The sequence below is a fragment of the Ranitomeya imitator genome, chromosome 6 (genome assembly GCF_032444005.1).
Source record: "Ranitomeya imitator isolate aRanImi1 chromosome 6, aRanImi1.pri, whole genome shotgun sequence".
Classification (NCBI taxonomy): Eukaryota; Metazoa; Chordata; class Amphibia; order Anura; family Dendrobatidae; genus Ranitomeya; species Ranitomeya imitator.
Window position 1 is genome coordinate 141,237,970 of NC_091287.1, and position 16,895 is coordinate 141,254,864.

Consider the following 16,895-nt stretch of genomic DNA (forward strand, 5'->3'; position numbering starts at 1 on the left):
GGCGCACGGCAGGGCTTGGAAGCGAAGGAGCGCCATTTGACTTTTTGAATGAAAAATTGGCTCCACTCTTTAGCGGACACCATATCACGTTTGGAGAGCCCCCGTGTGCCTAAAAATTGGAGCTCCCCCACAAGTGACGCCATTTTGGAAACTAGACGCCCCAAGGAACGTATCTAGATGCATAGTGAGCACTTTGAACCCCCAGGTGCTTCACAAATTGATCCGTAAAAATGAAAAAGTACTTTTTTTTCACAAAAAAATTCTTTTAGCCTCAATTTTTTCATTTTCACATGGGCAACAGGATAAAATGGATCCTAAAATGTGTTGGGCAATTTATCCTGAGTACACCAATACCTCACATGTGGGGGTAAACCACTGTTTGGGCACATGGTAAGGCTCGGAAGGTAATGAGCGCCATTTGACTTTTTGAATGAAAAATTATTTCCATCGTTAGCGGACACCATGTCGCGTTTGGATAGCTCCTGTGTGCCTAAACATTGGCGCTCCCCCACAAGTGACCCCATTTTGGAAACTAGACCCCCCAAGGAACTTATTTAGATGCCTAGTGAGCACTTTAAACCCTCAGGTGCTTCACAAATTGATCTGTAAAAATGAAAAAGTACTTTTTTTTTCACAAAAAAATTCTTTTCGTCCTCAATTTTTTCATTTTCACATGGGCAGTAGGATAAAATGGATCATAAAATTTGTTGGGCAATTTCTCTCGAGTACGCAGATACCTCATATGTGGGGGTAAACCACTGTTTGGGCACTCGGCAGGGCTCGGAAGGGAAGGCGCGCCATTTGACTTTTTGAATGGAAAATTAGCTCCAATTGTTAGCGGACACCGTGTCGCGTTTGGAGAGCCCCTGTATGCCTAAACATTGGAGCTCCCCCACAAGTGACCCCATTTTGGAAACTAGACCCCCCAAGGAACTTATCTAGATGCATATTGAGCACTTTAAACCCCCAGGTGCTTCACAGAAGTTTATAACGCAGAGCCATGAAAATAAAAAATAATTTTTCTTTCCTCAAAAATGATTTTTTAGCCTGGAATTTCCTATTTTGCCAAGGATAATAGGAAAAATTGGACCCCAAATATTGTTGTCCAGTTTGTCCTGAGTACACTGATACCCCATATGTGGGGGTAAACCACTGTTTGGGCGCACGGCAGGGCTCGGAAGGGATGGCACGCCATTTGGCTTTTTAAATGGAAAATTAGCTCCAATCATTAGCGGACACCATGTCACGTTTGGAGAGCCCCTGTGTGCCTAAACATTGGAGATCCCCCAGAAATGACCCCATTTTGGAAACTAGACCCCCAAAGGAACTAATCTAGATGTGTGGTGAGGACTTTGATCCCCCAAGTGCTTCACAGAAGTTTATAACGCAGAGCCATGAAAATAAAATAAAAAAATTATTTTCTCAAAAATGATCTTTTAGCCTGCAATTTTTTATTTTCCCAAGGGTAACAGGAGAAATTTGACCCCAAAAGTTGTTGTCCAGTTTCTCCTGAGTACGCTGATACCCCATATGTGGGGGTAAATCACTGTTTGGGTACATGCCGGGGCTCAGAAGTGAAGTAGTGACGTTTTGAAATGCAGACTTTGATGGAATGCTCTGTGGGCGTCACGTTGCGTTTGCAGAGCTCCTGATGTGGCTTAACAGTAGAAACCCCCCACAAGTGACCCCATTTTGGAAACTAGACCCCGAAAGGAACTTATCTAGATGTGTGGTGAGCACTTTGAACCCCCAAGTGCTTCATAGAAGTTTATAATGCAGAACCGTGAAAATAATAAATACGTTTTCTTTCCTCAAAAATAATTATTTAGCCCAGAATTTTTTAATTTTCCCAAGGGTAACAGGAGAAATTTGACCCCAATATTTGTTGTCCAGTTTCTCCGGAGTACGGTGATACCCCATATGTGGGGGTAAACCACTGTTTGGGCACACGTTGGGGCTCGGAAGTGAAGTAGTGACGTTTTGAAATGCAGACTTTGATGGAATGCTCTGCGGGCGTCACGTTGCGTTTGCAGAGCCCCTGATGTGCCTAAACAGTAGAAACCCCCCACAAGTGACCACATTTTAGAAACTAGACCCCCCAAGGAACTTATCTAGATATGTGGTGAGCACTTTGAACCCCCAAGTGCTTCACAGACGTTTACAACGCAGAGCCGTGAAAATAAAAAATAATTTTTTTGCCTCAAAAATGATGTTTTAGCAAGCATTTTTTTAGATTCACAAGGGTAACAGGAGAAATTGGACCTCAGTAATTGTTGCGCAGTTTATCCTGAGTACACTGATACCCCATATGTGGGGGTAAACCACTGTTTGGGCACACGTCAGGGCTCGGAAGTGAGGGAGCACCATTTGAATTTTTGAATACGAGATTGGCTGGAATCAATGGTGGCGCCATGTTGCGTTTGGAGACCCCTGATGTGCCTAAACAGTGGTAACCCCTCAATTCTACCTCCAACACTAACCCCCCACACCCCTAACCCTAATCCCAACTGTAGCCATAACCCTAATCACAACCCTAACCACAACCCTAATTCCAACCCTAACCACAACACACCCCTAACCACAATCCTAATTTTAACCCTAACCCTAAGGCTATGTGCCCACGTTGCGGATTCGTGTGAGATATTTCCGCACCATTTTTGAAAAATCCGCGGGTAAAAGGCACTGCGTTTTACCTGCGGATTTTCCGCGGATTTCCAGTGTTTTTTGTGCGGATTTCAACTGCGGATTCCTATTGAGGAACAGGTGTAAAACGCCGCGGAATCCGCACAAAGAATTGACATGCTGCGGAAAATACAACGCAGTGTTTCCGCGCGGTATTTTCTGCACCATGGGCACAGCGGATTTGGTTTTCCATATGTTTACATGGTACTGTAAACCTGATGGAATACTGCTGCGAATCCGCAGCGGCCAATCCGCAGCCAAATCCGCACCGTGTGCACATAGCCTAGTTCTAAAGGTATGTGCACACGCTGCAGAAAACGCTGCGGATCCGCAGCAGTTTCCCATGAGTTTACAGTTCAATGTAAACCTATGGGAAACAAAAATCGCTGTACACATGCTGCGGAAAAACTGCACGGAAACGCAGCGGTTTACATTCCGCAGCATGTCACTTCTTTGTGCGGATTCCGCAGCGGTTTTACAACTGCTCAAATAGAAAATCGCAATTGTAAAACCGCAGTGAAATGCGCAGAAAAAAACGCGGTAAATCCGCCATAAATCCGCAGCGGTTTAGCACTGCGGATTTATCAAATCCGCAGCGGAAAAATCCGCAGAGGACCAGAATACGTGTGCACATACCGAAACCCTAACCCTAGCCCTAAACCTACCCCTAGCCCTACCCCTAACCCTACCCCTAACCCTACCCCTAACCCTAGCCCTACCCCTAACCCTACCCCTAACCCTAGCCCTACCCCTAACCCTACCCCTAAACCTACCCCTAACCCTAACCCTAGCCCTACCCCTAACCCTAACCCTACCCCTAACCCTAACCCTAGCCCTAACCCTAGCCCTACCCCTAACCCTACCCCTAACCCTAACCCTAACCCTACCCCTAACCCTAACCCTATTCTAACATTAGTGGAAAAAAAATATTTCTTTATTTTTTTATTGTCCCTACCTATGGGGGTGACAAAGGGGGGGGGTCATTTATTATTTTTTTTATTTTGATCACTGAGATAGATTATATCTCAGTGATCAAAATGCACTTTGGAACGAATCTACTGGCCGGCAGATTCGGCGGGCGCACTGCGCATGCGCCCGCCATTTTGGAAGATGGCGGCGCCCAGGGAGAAGACGGACGGGACCCCGGCAGGATCAGTAAGTATGATGGGGTGGGGGGGACCACGGGGGGGGGGATCGGAGCACGGGGGGGAATCGGAGCGCGGCAGGTGTGGAACGGAGCACGGGGGCGTGGAACGGAGCACGGGGGGGCTGGAACGGAGCACGGGGGGGGTGGAACGGAGCATGGGGGGTGGATCGCAGTGCAGGGGGGGTGATTGGAGCACGGGGGGGTGATTGGAGCATGGGGGTGAGCGGACAAGAGCACGGGGGGGTGCGGAGCACTGGATGGAGGGGAGCCGGAGCAGTGTACCGGCCAGATCGGGGGGCTGGGGGGGCGATCGGTGGGGTGGGGTGGGGGCACATTAGTATTTCCAGCCATGGCCGATGATATTGCAGCATCGGCCATGGCTGGATTGTAATATTTCACCCGTTATAATAGGTGAAATATTACAAATCGCTCTGATTGGCAGTTTCACTTTCAACAGCCAATCAGAGCGATCGTAGCCACGAGGGGGTGAAGCCACCCCCCCTGGGCTAAACTACCACTCCCCCTGTCCCTGCAGATCGGGTGAAATGGGAGTTAACCCTTTCAGCGGATCTGCAGGGACGCGATCTTTCCATGACGCCACATAGGCGTCATGGGTCGAATTGGCACCGACTTTCATGACGCCTACGTGGCGTCAAAGGTCGGGAAGGGGTTAATGAGTCTTTCAATATGACTTCAGATAAAAGCCAAATCAGAATCTCAATTTGTTGACACGGTGTTTTCGGGTATTGCCAAAATTCATGACCAGATTAAGTCTCTGAGCTCAGTTTGTTTGTATATTCTAATATCCGTTTATTATGCCATGCCTCTGCTTTTTTGTGCATCTGTTTGTGTTTCTTCAGATACTTTGCTATGCCTGAGGAAGAGGAGTAAGAGATCTCAAAAGCTTGCAATATGTTACCATCTTTTCAATTAGCCAATAAAAGGTATCAACCACTGTGGACTCTCAAATGTAAATATTTTTCTATCTCCTGGCTAACGCAGTACAAAGATATATTTGCTTTATAGTGCACTATGTAATGCTTAGTTCCAGGGGTGGTTACACAGCAGGGAAATGTAACACTTATTCTCACGTTTCCCCACAGATTACAACTGACAGTCAGGATTCCCCACAGACTGCACCACTGGGAAACACAGTGATAGACTTGTGAAAAAACCCTTTTATTAAGAAAATATTTTATAAAACCTTTTCTCTTAAATAATATGTTATCATCTGTTCCCTATTAGAGGAACCTTTATATTTAACATAAATATAACATTATAAAGTGGCTTAGAGAGCAATATTAAGAAGGTGAAAAAACTACACAATTAGCAAAGATGTATGGTCATAAAAGAAACAAACAAAAAAATCAAAATTTCTCTTTACCTCGAAATCCAGGTCCAATTTAACAAATTCTCCATTAGTTTTAAAATACTGCACGTGGTTGTCAAGTGTAAGGTTTATATGCTTTTTATGGCGGTCTATTATAACAGAGTGCCAATGATGGTCATCTAGAAGACTTCCAGTTGTTACCGTGGTATGGCCATAAATGTTTCCATATTGGTTACTTCCTGGTATTGGAAGAAGCAAGATTAATTTACTGACTGCATATGAAAACTGTATACAATAGATTATGTATACTAGTGTAGGTTTGCAATGAATATACAGTATAGTTAATAATATTATAATGTAGTAAGTTGAAAGTAGCACTAGTAAGCATTTAGACAATAAAACACACTCCAACAAATATGATGTCCATTTACAGAAAACAGGAACAACTGCAGCCCATCATTATCTTACTCTATCATACCGTTACATGCTTATGTACTTTATATAAGTGTCTGCAGATAACTTTAGGCAGTGGCGCATCCAATGGGGGGAAGCTGGGGCATGTTCCCTAGGCGCAGTTTACAGGGGGGCGCCAGCGGGCCTCCTGATGATGCGGCGGTCCACGGAGGCTCCTCATCGAGTCATACCCAGGGGTTGGCAGGGAAGGGGGGTGGGGGCTGTCTAATTATACTCATCTGCTCCTGGGGCGGTCCCTACAGGTCCCTGGCTCCCTGGTGCCCCTGCTTCTCCCTGTACTGAGCGGTCACATGGTACCACTCATTACAGTATTGAATATGCGGCTCCACCTACCATAGGGGTGGAGCCGCATATTCATTACTGTAATGAGCGGTAACGGTGACCGCTCAGTACAGGAAGCTGCAGCGTCGGGAAGCAGGGACTGCACCGCCCTAGGAGCAGGTGAGTATAACGGGGAGGGGAGTGCAGTGCGATATTCACCTGCTCCTCATTCCAGCCGCCACTCCATCTTCAGCATCTTCTGCAGTGACGCTGTGGTCAGAGAGTGCGGTGACGTAGTTAGTGCATGCCCTCTGCCTGAAAATCAGTGCAGAAGACGCTGAAGAAGATGGCGCAGCGGCTGGAACGAGGAGCAGGTAAATATTGAAAGTGCTGGGGGCCTGAGCAACAGAGAGATGAATATGTGATTTTTTTTTATCGCAGCAACAGCAAATGTGGCAAGTGTCTGTATGGAGCATCTTATGAGGCCATAACGTTTGTGCAGCACTATATGGGGCAAGTGTCCGTATGGAGCATCTTATGGGGCCATAACATTTGTGCAGCACTATAACGGGGCAAGTGTCTGTATGGAGCATCTTATGGGGCCATAACATTTGTGCAGCACTATAACGGGGCAAGTGACTGTATGGAGCATCTTATGGGGCCATAACGTTTGTGCAGCACTATAATGGGGCAAGTGGCTGTACGGAGCATCTTATGAGGCCATAATATTTGTGCAGCATTATATGGGGCAAGTGTCTGTGTGGAGCATCTTATGGGGCCATAACATTTGTGCAGCACTATAACGGGGCAAGTGTCTGTATGGAGCATCTTATGGAGCCATAAGGTTTGTGCAGCACTATATGGGGCAAGTGTCTGTATGGAGCATCTTATGGGGCCATAACATTTGTGCAGCACTATAACGGGGCAAGTGTCTGTATGGAGCATCTTATGGGGCCATAAGGTTTGTGCAGCACTATATGGGGCAAGTGTCTGTATGGAGCATCTTATGGGGCCATAATATTTGTGCAGCACTATATGGGGCAAGTGTCCGTATGGAGCATCTTATGGGGCCATAACATTTGTGCAGCACTATAACGGGGCAAGTGTCTGTATGGAGCATCTTATGGGGCCATAAGGTTTGTGCAGCACTATATGGGGCAAGTGTCTGTATGGAGCATCTTATGGGGCCATAATCAACGTTTCTGCAGCACTATATTGGGCAAATGCGTCTATGGAGCATCTTATGGGGCCATTATTAACCTTTATGCAGGATTATATGGTGCTCCTGATTCAATATGGATATTGAAAAACACTTAACCTACTGATGTCTCAATTAATTTTATTTTTATTGGTATCTATTTTAACATTATGGGGATTCAGGAATGTACCCTGGCTTGGTCATACAGATTCAATAGCGTTAAGTTTCAAATGGGGGAGGTTTGGGGGAGGGGCGCCAAACTGATCCTTTGCCCTGGGTGCAGTAAAGGCTAGATACACCTCTGACTTTAGGTCTGCATCACTATGCATGCTACCACCATTGCTTTAGATAATCCTTTGCTCTGGCAAGTCACTAAAAGGGAACCTGTCAGCAGGATTTTACTATGTAATCTGAGGACAGCATGATGAACGGGTTAAATCAATGAATTCAGCAATATCAGCCTATGTGTTATTGTTTACTTACTGTGATTATTTTATCACCAGGATATTATCAATGCCCAGACTAGGTCTCAAGCGCTTGTTAAAGCATTGATGTTCCTTTCTTTGACAAGCAGCTCACTGTCAATAAACAATGCACAGAAAGCTGTGGTGTGGGCGGGGTTAGCTTTCTCAGCTCTGCTACATGCTGCATATAATAATATGATTGTGTCAGAACTACTGCAACCAGTTAACTAAGTGATACATCATTGGAATCAGGGTCTCTTTTCCTACATTACAGAGCTCACAGATGATGTAGCAAAAGCCTACTGACAGATTTCCTTTAATGCTTTGCCCCTTCCAGACAAAACTTTTGTTGGAATGGAGAAAATCTGAAGTGAATAATCTTGCACCCAAATTGACAAATATAAAGTTCCTATATTAAACATCGTCTCATACTCACTAAGATATTTTTTAGGAAATTTTGCTTGCAACTAAATGAAAACAAAGTTTACTTGTCTCTGAACAAGTCTAAAAGTTGGAGTTTCAGTACAGGTTTAGTCTCGTGATCAGTAAATATATCTGAACAAAATTGAATTCCACTCAAATTTTACACAAATCTGCATTTGCAAAAGTGCTGATTTTTTATTGTAATTCTCTTCCACGGTTATTCAACAAAATGGTGCCTGCTGGCAGTCATTTTTATGAATTTTAAGGGTCCATTAAAGCATTTAAAAAAATTTTTAAATCCTTATACTCACATTCTGAATGTGTGATCATGTGACTGACCAATAAAATATCAAGTAGAGCATAACCATCTTAGGTTATGTTTAGCCCTCTTTACGACCTATGACGCATAGGTACTTCATAGGTCGCCTCCCCCTGTTTGATGCGTGCTTCGTCAATAAGCCAGCAACTTTTCTGGCACATGTCAAGGGAACCTGTGATGTAAAATAATGCTATTCACCTGCAAATATGAGGTTAATCTGCAGGTTATAGCATTCTGATGCCACATTTGGTCCCCATTTAAAGTTCTGTTGCTGGGAGGAAATTAACATTTATTCATCCGGGCAGCATTTGCCTTTGGTCATGGTGGTGGTGTCGGCATAGATAGATAAACAGATGTCAGTGAAAAATACAATTTGTACAGTGTGTGCAGCTTACTGTACATGTATTTAATGATTAAAAGATTATTTTTTTGCAAAAAAAAATGGTGTGGGCTCCTGCATAATTTTCTTAACCAGCAGAAGGAAAGCTGATGGTTGGTGGCAGATGTTTATAGCCTGGGAAGGGGGTAATACCAATGATGCACTCCAGGCTATTAATAAAAGCTCACATCTGTATACTTAGCCTTTACTGGCTATTAAAATGAGGGACTACCACAAAAAAAATGACATGGTGTCCCCTTATAATTAATAACCAGCAAAGGCTAGGCAGACAGCTGCGGGCTGATTTTAATAGCCAAGAATGGGACCATGGATATTGGCGCCCTAGGCTAAAAACATCATCTCCTTTAACGTGTCTGATGTCACCACGAGCATGAGAAAGTTTTCGTGCTCGCGGTGCCGTCGAATGGCCATCAGAGTTGACAGCCATTGAACTCACTTCACCTCACTGACGTCAGCGTGAGAGCCTTTCGAAATTTTCCTAGCGATGGTACAGACCCCAAACTTTACTGCTTGGGTTAGCCCATCCAGAGTAAGGAGCAGAGTGAAAAAATTTAGCAGAGGTAAACAGAGAAATATTGTTCAGAACAACAACAAGCCTTTTACTTTACCCCATGTCTGGATTCACATCTACACTGATCACTACTGCTACATAATCTCCACTATATATTTTCTGCTTCTGTCTGTCTGCTAATTAAGGAGTGGCGAGCAAGAATCCCTTTCTGCTGTGTACTATGCAGTGTGTAGGTGAGTCACAGCTAGTTTATTCCACATTCTCAGAATCAATTGCTAAATAGGAAATAAAAACTGCAGAGGGGAAAACTGGAAAAGTGGTGAAAAAACATGCTACAACTCATTCAAGGTCCAGAGATTGAGATATGAAAGGATAGTCATGATTTGATACTCTAACTATTAAATAGATTTAAAATAAATGTAATACCTAGGTTTAATTGTAAAACCAATTTGGATTTTTTCAGTTCCAATGTGATGTAGTCTCCTTGTTGTCCTTCACCATGAAAGAGAACTCCTTCACTTGCCGAGCTTTTGAATTTTAGTGAGATAACATCTTTTTCAGTTGCCATCTTCCGGTCCTTGAACTGATAGGATAGCACGGTATTGCCATCAAAGTTGATTACATCAGCCCCTGAGAAAATTAAAAGAAAAAATATCTGGTAAACAAAGTATGGATTTATATATTATATTTTATATTTTAAAAATGAGATTTGGGTAAAAAAAATCACATTAAATAAAGGATGCATCATACAGCTAAATTAACATTTTATACTTCAGCATAACAATAGTTAAATTTAAAAAAACAAACAAATCAAAACTTAACAATTTGCTACCTTGAGCTACAGTTTCAGAGGTAAATGCAATATTAGAGCAACAGTACCATACATATAATATTTGGTTGACTCACCCATAAACATGAACCCCTGTCTTGTCTGCGTGCTCACTTGTTTTCAATGAGAAAAGCAAAGTAACCCTTTCAGACTTCTCTAGTGCCGAATAATCTACCCTGACCACAAATACAGTGGGTACGGAAAGTATTCAGACTCCTGTAAATTTTTCACTCAATTTCATTGCAGACATTTGGTAAATTCTAAAAAGTTCATTTTTTTCTCATTAATGTACACTCTGCACCCCATCTTGAGTGAAAAAAAGCAAATATAGACATTTTTGCAAATGTATTAAAAAAGAAAAACTGAAATATCACATGGTCATAAGTATTCAGACCCTTTGCTCAGACACTCATATTTAAGTCACATGCCGTCCATTTCCTTGTGATCCTCCTTCACTCATATTTAAGTCACATGCCGTCCATTTCCTTGTGATCCTCCTTGAGATGGTTCTACTCCTTCATTGGAGTCCAGCTGTGTTTTATTAAACTGATAGGCAATAGCATTGGAGAGGCGTCCCAAGGCAAAATGGCTGAGACTGACAGTAGCAACTCCCCATTTAACTGCTATCTCTATACAGAATCAAACCACAATCTTTTTGTCTGTGGCTGCTCTACTGTAGGCTACTGAAGGTAAACGTTTGGCTCTGTGGGGGAGATTTTTAAGTTGCTAATATAGGAGTACTCTGCCCCTTTCTCTGTGTGGGAGATGTGTTACCTGCTAATGCAGGGGTAGTCTGGCCTATGCTCTGTGAGTGAAATTTGTAAGCTGCTAACGTAGGAGTACTCTGTCCCGTGATCTGTTGTGAAATTTGTAAGTTGCTTCTGAGGGGGTACTCTGATCCATGCTCTATGAGTGAAATTTGTAATCTGCTAATGTAGGGTTATTGTGCCACATGCTCTGTGGGTGGAATTTGGAAGCTGCTTCTGAGAGGGTATTCTGCCCCATGCTCTGTGGATTAAATCTGTAAGCTTCTAATATTGGGGTACTGTGCCACATGCTCTGTGGGTGAAATTTGTGAGCTGCTTCTGAATGACTACTCCGCCTCATGCTCTGTTGTGAATTTTTTAACTGGATTGAAAGTAGCTAGCTTCAGTATGTGTGAGGGCAATGTTAAGTTTGTTATGTTATTCATTTACTTCCTATTTTACCATGATTGCTATGGTGACAGAACCCCTCTAAGTAATTTCCCTATTCAGATTTGTTCGCAGTGCAATTGTCCTGCTCTTACCCCTATTTTGCTTCCTTTTGCAGCCCCCTAGCCCTGACTATGACCATTTTGCAGCCATTTTAAAGCATCGAACTTCAGGTTTCCATTAACTTCTATTGGATTCGGGTACAGGGTCAAATTCAAGGTCAAGTTCAGACCTGAACCAAATTTTGTAACTGCATGTTCTGTGATAAAGTCACTGGTAATGTGCTGGAGGGAAGAAATGTTTCACTACGCTTAACGGTGTCAGTAATATAAAACCCATAGATTTTCCTCCAGCATAATAAGTGCTGTGAGGGGTAAACCACTAATTTACATAATGGACTGGGTATTATGCTTACAGCCATAGAGTGGGTGGGAGGTTGTCCACCTTATCTCCACCCTGAAATATTACCTGCTAGGCCGTAAGTTCAGATCATGCACCCTTGAGATGGATGAGTGAAAGGAAGGGGAAGAATGCCTGGGTGACAAGATGGTTTTGAGCACTCCAGGATTTTAATTTTTATGTCAAGCACAGGCCAGGGAGGTTGCATGGGAATGCAGATGCCCTGTCTAGACTCCCCTGCTTAGCAAGTGAAGGTGCCAACCCCCCCCCCCGGCTTTGGGCAGAGGGGAAGCATATGTGACAAAGTCACTGGTAAAGTGCTGGATGGGAGATTCATTTCGGTATGCTTAATGGCATCAGTGATGTAAAACCCATAGATTTTCCTCTAGCAAACTAAGTGCTGTGAGGGATTAACTGCTTATTTACATAATGGGCTGAGTTTCATATGGATTACCATAGAGTGGGTGGGATGTTATCCACCTTATATCTACCCCCATTGTGATGGTCTTGGGCTTAAATAGTTGGCTTCTTGAAGCAGTCAGTGTTTGGTTGGTCCTGGAGAGTGGAGCTCCAGTGCTTCGTGTCCTGTGAAGGAAAGCTAAACCTTTGTATGCTGATTTCTCCTGAGCGGGTGGACTTTGAATGGACTGTGGTATACTATTTTGCTTTATTTTCCTGATTTGCCCTGGGGGTCGTGTTTATTTTGTCCTCACCGTTGGTTTATGCTGCAAGTCTATAATAAACCCATGAAAGGACTTAAAAAGACAATGTTCCTGTGCCTACTTCTGAGTCTGAGTCAGGTGAGTGGACCGCTCTACCACAGTTCGTCGAACATCCACGAGTTCGCTCAACTCTATTGTGTCCTATTATGTTGGATCAAATAGTAGAAGAAGGTGGACATTAAAACACTGAATTCAATCATATGTCAAATGTCCAACTGTGGGGTGTTGGTTACTTAAAGTGAAGGTTTAATCACCTTGTGATTATCATTGCTTCTTACCTCACTAAGAACCTATTATACTGTTTTGGTTTTTTATTATCATTGCCGTGACTAGCTGGTTGCATGAGCCCTGGTCCAACTTTGCCCCTTCTGTGATAAGCACCTCACTTTCTAGAGAGAGAGCTTGTTGTGGGCGGGGTTAGCTTTCTGAGCTTTGCTGCATTGCTAAGTCTAAAACCTCTGATTAAGTCAGAACGCCAGCAACCAGTAAACTAAGTGATATATCATTGTATTCAGGGTCTTTTTTTCCAATATCATGCCACTCTTAGATGAGGTAGCAATAACTTGCTGACAGATTCCCTTTTACTAGTAAAATAGTGTTCAGACAGCAACCTTCATGAGCATGTGTAAGTTTTATCATTTACACCAAAAATCTATAAGGTTATATTCCAGATTCCAAAAAAAAGATGTATGAAAGAAGCTGATACAGTTGAAGAACTTCTGAAATGAGAACTTTACTTCTCTTTAGTCCATTAAATTCCAGGAAAGTGCTGACACACGTCTTTCTATATATTCAGACAGATTAGCTAAATACTGCTTTGCCTTACTGCAAAAACAGCATACTTTCCTAAACTCTGTCATGGGTAATTTGATACATTTGCTTTTGAAACTTGGCCATACCGTAGTTAGGTTGCCAAGCATTGTGTACTGCTGTCTTAGTTTAATTTATTTCTAATTCTATGTAAAACTGCACAATTTGTTTGTGACTGTAGCTGTATGAAACCTGTCATGCATAAGAATAGTGGCTTATACAGCCATACGTGAATTAGTGCAGGTAAAATTAACTGGATGCTAAAAGTTTTAAAATCAATTCATGATAATAACAAAGCAGATTTGTTGTCACTTGTTTCATGCTGCCCAAACCATGGGAATCATAAATTAGAGACTTCCTGCGGGATTGTAACCAGGTATCTCGTAATCTGAAACGCTTGAACGTTTCAAGCAAGGTATAGTTTGAAGATTCAACCAGAGTCTACAGGCAGAGGCAAAACTGGACTGGTGTTGGCCTTGGCTGACTTATTTCAGTGTTGCTCTAGGTGATTTGTAGGGTTGAGCGAAACGGGTCGAACATTTTCAAAAGTCGCCGACTTTTGGCGAAGTCGAGTTTCATGAAACCCGATCCGACCCCTGTGCGTGGTCGGCCATGCGGTACGCGACTTTCGCGCCAAAGTCGCGTTTCAATGACGCGAAAAGCGCCATTTCTCAGCCAATGAAGGTAAACGCAGAGTGTGGGCAGCGTGATGACATAGGTCCTGGTCCCCACCATCTTAGAGAAGGGCATTGCAGTGATTGGCTTGCTGTCTGCGGCGTCACAGGGGCTATAAAGGGGAGTTCCCGCCGACCGCCATGTTACTGCTGCTGATCTGAGCTTAGGGAGAGGTTGCTGCCGCTTCGTCAGAAGCAGGGATAGCGTTAGGCAGGGTCCATTAACCACAAAACCGCTTGTGCTGTAGCGATTTCCACTGCCCAACACCACCTTCGGTGTGCAGGGACAGTGGAAGCTCCTTTTTTTTTTTTTTCCTCAGCGCTGTAGCTCATTGGGCTGCCCTAGAAGGCTCCCTGATAGCTGCATTGCTGTGTGTACGCCGCTGTGCAAACCAACTGCTTTTTTCAAAGCACAAATCCTCTTGTTCCTTCCTTTCTGCACAGCTATCTTGTTTGTTTGTCCACACTTTTTATTTAATTTGTGCATCAGTCCACTCCTTATTGCTGCCTGCCATACCTGGCTGAGATTACTGCAGGGAGATAGTAATTGAAGGACAGTTCCTTTTTTTTTTTTTTTTTTTTTTGTGGGAGATTAAGATTGACATTTCTGCTAGAGTGCCATCTCTGTCTGTGTCATCTCTCACTCAGTGGGCCATAGAAAGCCTATTTATTTTTTTGCTTGATTTGGGTTCCAAAATCTACCAGAAAAAATCACAACATCAATCAGTGGGAGAAAAATATTGGCCTCAGGGCTTGTGTGCCACTCCTTACTCCTGTGTGTGCCATCTCTCACTCAGTGGGCCATAGAAAGCCTATTAATTTTTTTGCTTGATTTGGGTTCTAAATTCTACCTGAAAAAATCAATAAATCAATCAGTGGGAGATTAATATTGGCCTTTGGGCTTGTGTGCCAGTCCTAAGCGTGCCATCTCTCTCTCTCTCAGATAGTGGGCCATAGAAAGCCTATTTTTTTATTATTTTATTGGGTTTATAAATTTTCCCTGGAAAAAAAAAAAAAGTGGGAGATTAATATTGGCCTCTGGGCTTGTGTGCCAGTCCTGAGCGTGCCATCTCTCTCACAAATAGTGGGCCATAGAAAGCCTATTTATTTTTTTGGTTGATTTGGGTTCATAATTCTACCTGAAAAAATCAATCAATCAATCAGTGGGAGATTAATATTGGGCTTTGGGCTTGTGTGCCAGTCCTAAGCGTGCCATCTCTCTCTCTCAGATAGTGGGCCATAGAAAGCCTATTTATTATTATTTTTTTTATTGGGTTTATAAATTTTCCCTGGAAAAAAAAAAAATGGGAGATTAATATTAACCTCTGGGCTTGTGTGCCAGTCCTGAGCGTGCCATCTCTCTCACAAATAGTGGGCCATAGAAAGCCTATTTATTTTTTTGGTTGATTTGGGTTCATAATTCTACCTGAAAAAATCAATCAATCAATCAGTGGGAGAAAAATATTGGCCTCAGGGCTTGTGTGCCACTCCTTACTCCTGTGTGTGCCATCTCTCACTCAGTGGGCCATAGAAAGCCTATTAATTTTTTTGCTTGATTTGGGTTCTAAATTCTACCTGAAAAAATCATTAAATCAATCAGTGGGAGATTAATATTTGCCTTTGGGCTTGTGTGCCAGTCCTAAGCGTGCCATCTCTCTCTCTCTCTCAGATAGTGGGCCATAGAAAGCCTATCTTTTTATTATTTTATTGGGTTTATAAATTTTCCCTGGAAAAAAAAAAAGTGGGAGATTAATATTGGCCTCTGGGCTTGTGTGCCAGTCCTGAGCGTGCCATCTCTCTCACAAATAGTGGGCCATAGAAAGCCTATTTATTTTTTTGGTTGATTTGGGTTCATAATTCTACCTGAAAAAATCAATCAATCAATCAGTGGGAGATTAATATTGGGCTTTGGGCTTGTGTGCCAGTCCTAAGCGTGCCATCTCTCTCTCTCAGATAGTGGGCCATAGAAAGCCTATTTTTTTTTTTTTTTTTTATTGGGTTTATAAATTTTCCCTGGAAAAAAAAAAAAATGGGAGATTAATATTGGCCTCTGGGCTTGTGTGCCAGTCCTGAGCGTGCCATCTCTCTCACAAATAGTGGGCCATAGAAAGCCTATTAATTTTTTTGCTTGATTTGGGTTCCAAAATCTACCAAAAAAAATCACTAAATCAATCAGTGGGAGATTAATATTGGCCTCTGGGCTTGTGTGCCACTCCTGACTCCTGTGTGCGTCATCTGTCACTCAGTGGGCCCTAGAAAGCCTATTTTTTGTTTTATTTGTTTTCTAAATTCTCCCTGAAACAATCATTTTATTTTCTTTGGTTTCTAAATTATTCCTGAAAAAAATCATTTTTTTGTATTTTTTTTTCTCTCAAGTCTCCCTGAAAAAAAAAAAAAAAAAAAATCTGTGGGAGATTCATATTGCCCCTTCTGCTTGTGTGCCAGTCTTGACTCCTGGGTGTGCCATCTCTCTCTCCCCAATTGTGGGCCATAGAAAGCCTATTAATTTTTTTGCTTGATTTGGGTTCCAAAATCTACCAAAAAAAATAACTAAATCAATCGGTGGGAGATTAATATTGGCCTCTGGGCTTGTGTGCCACTCCTGACTCCTGTGTGCGTCCTCTCTCACTCAGTGGGCCCTACAAAGCCTTTTTTTTTTTTTTTTTCCTAAATTCTCCCTGAAACAATCATTTCATTTTATTTGTTTTATAAATTCTTCTGTAAAAAATAATTTTTTTTAAATTTTTTTTTTCTGAAGTCTCCCTTTTAAAAAAAACAAACACAAATCAGTGGGAGATAAATATTTACATTTGCGCTTCAGTGACAGTCCTGCGTGTGTGCCATCTCATTTGTTGCCAACAACAACAGAGTGTGTAACATTGTGGCTGATTTTCGTTGTGGTCTCACCCACCTGTAAAGGGGTAGCTAAATCATACTGAAGTTATAGCTCACCGTGTAAGTTGTGTGACAGCAACAAATACCGTTCGTTTGGTAACGTTTTTAAAACAATGAGGAAGTCTGGTGGAAGAGGTCGTGGCCGGGGGCGTTCATTGTCAGCT

The 16,895-nt window shown here is 42.7% G+C and overlaps 1 protein-coding gene across 1 annotated transcript in view; it reads right to left on the reverse strand.

Moving 5' to 3' along the window:
• CNTNAP2 (contactin associated protein 2) overlaps positions 1-16,895 on the reverse strand; it is a 2,776,229-nt gene that overhangs the window by 1,350,670 nt on the left and 1,408,664 nt on the right. The window contains exons 5-6 of the mRNA XM_069730166.1: positions 9,636-9,839; positions 5,214-5,398 (exon numbers count right to left, since the gene is read on the reverse strand). Coding sequence (XP_069586267.1) covers positions 5,214-5,398; positions 9,636-9,839 — 389 coding nt within the window. The remainder of the gene's footprint in view (positions 1-5,213; positions 5,399-9,635; positions 9,840-16,895) is intronic.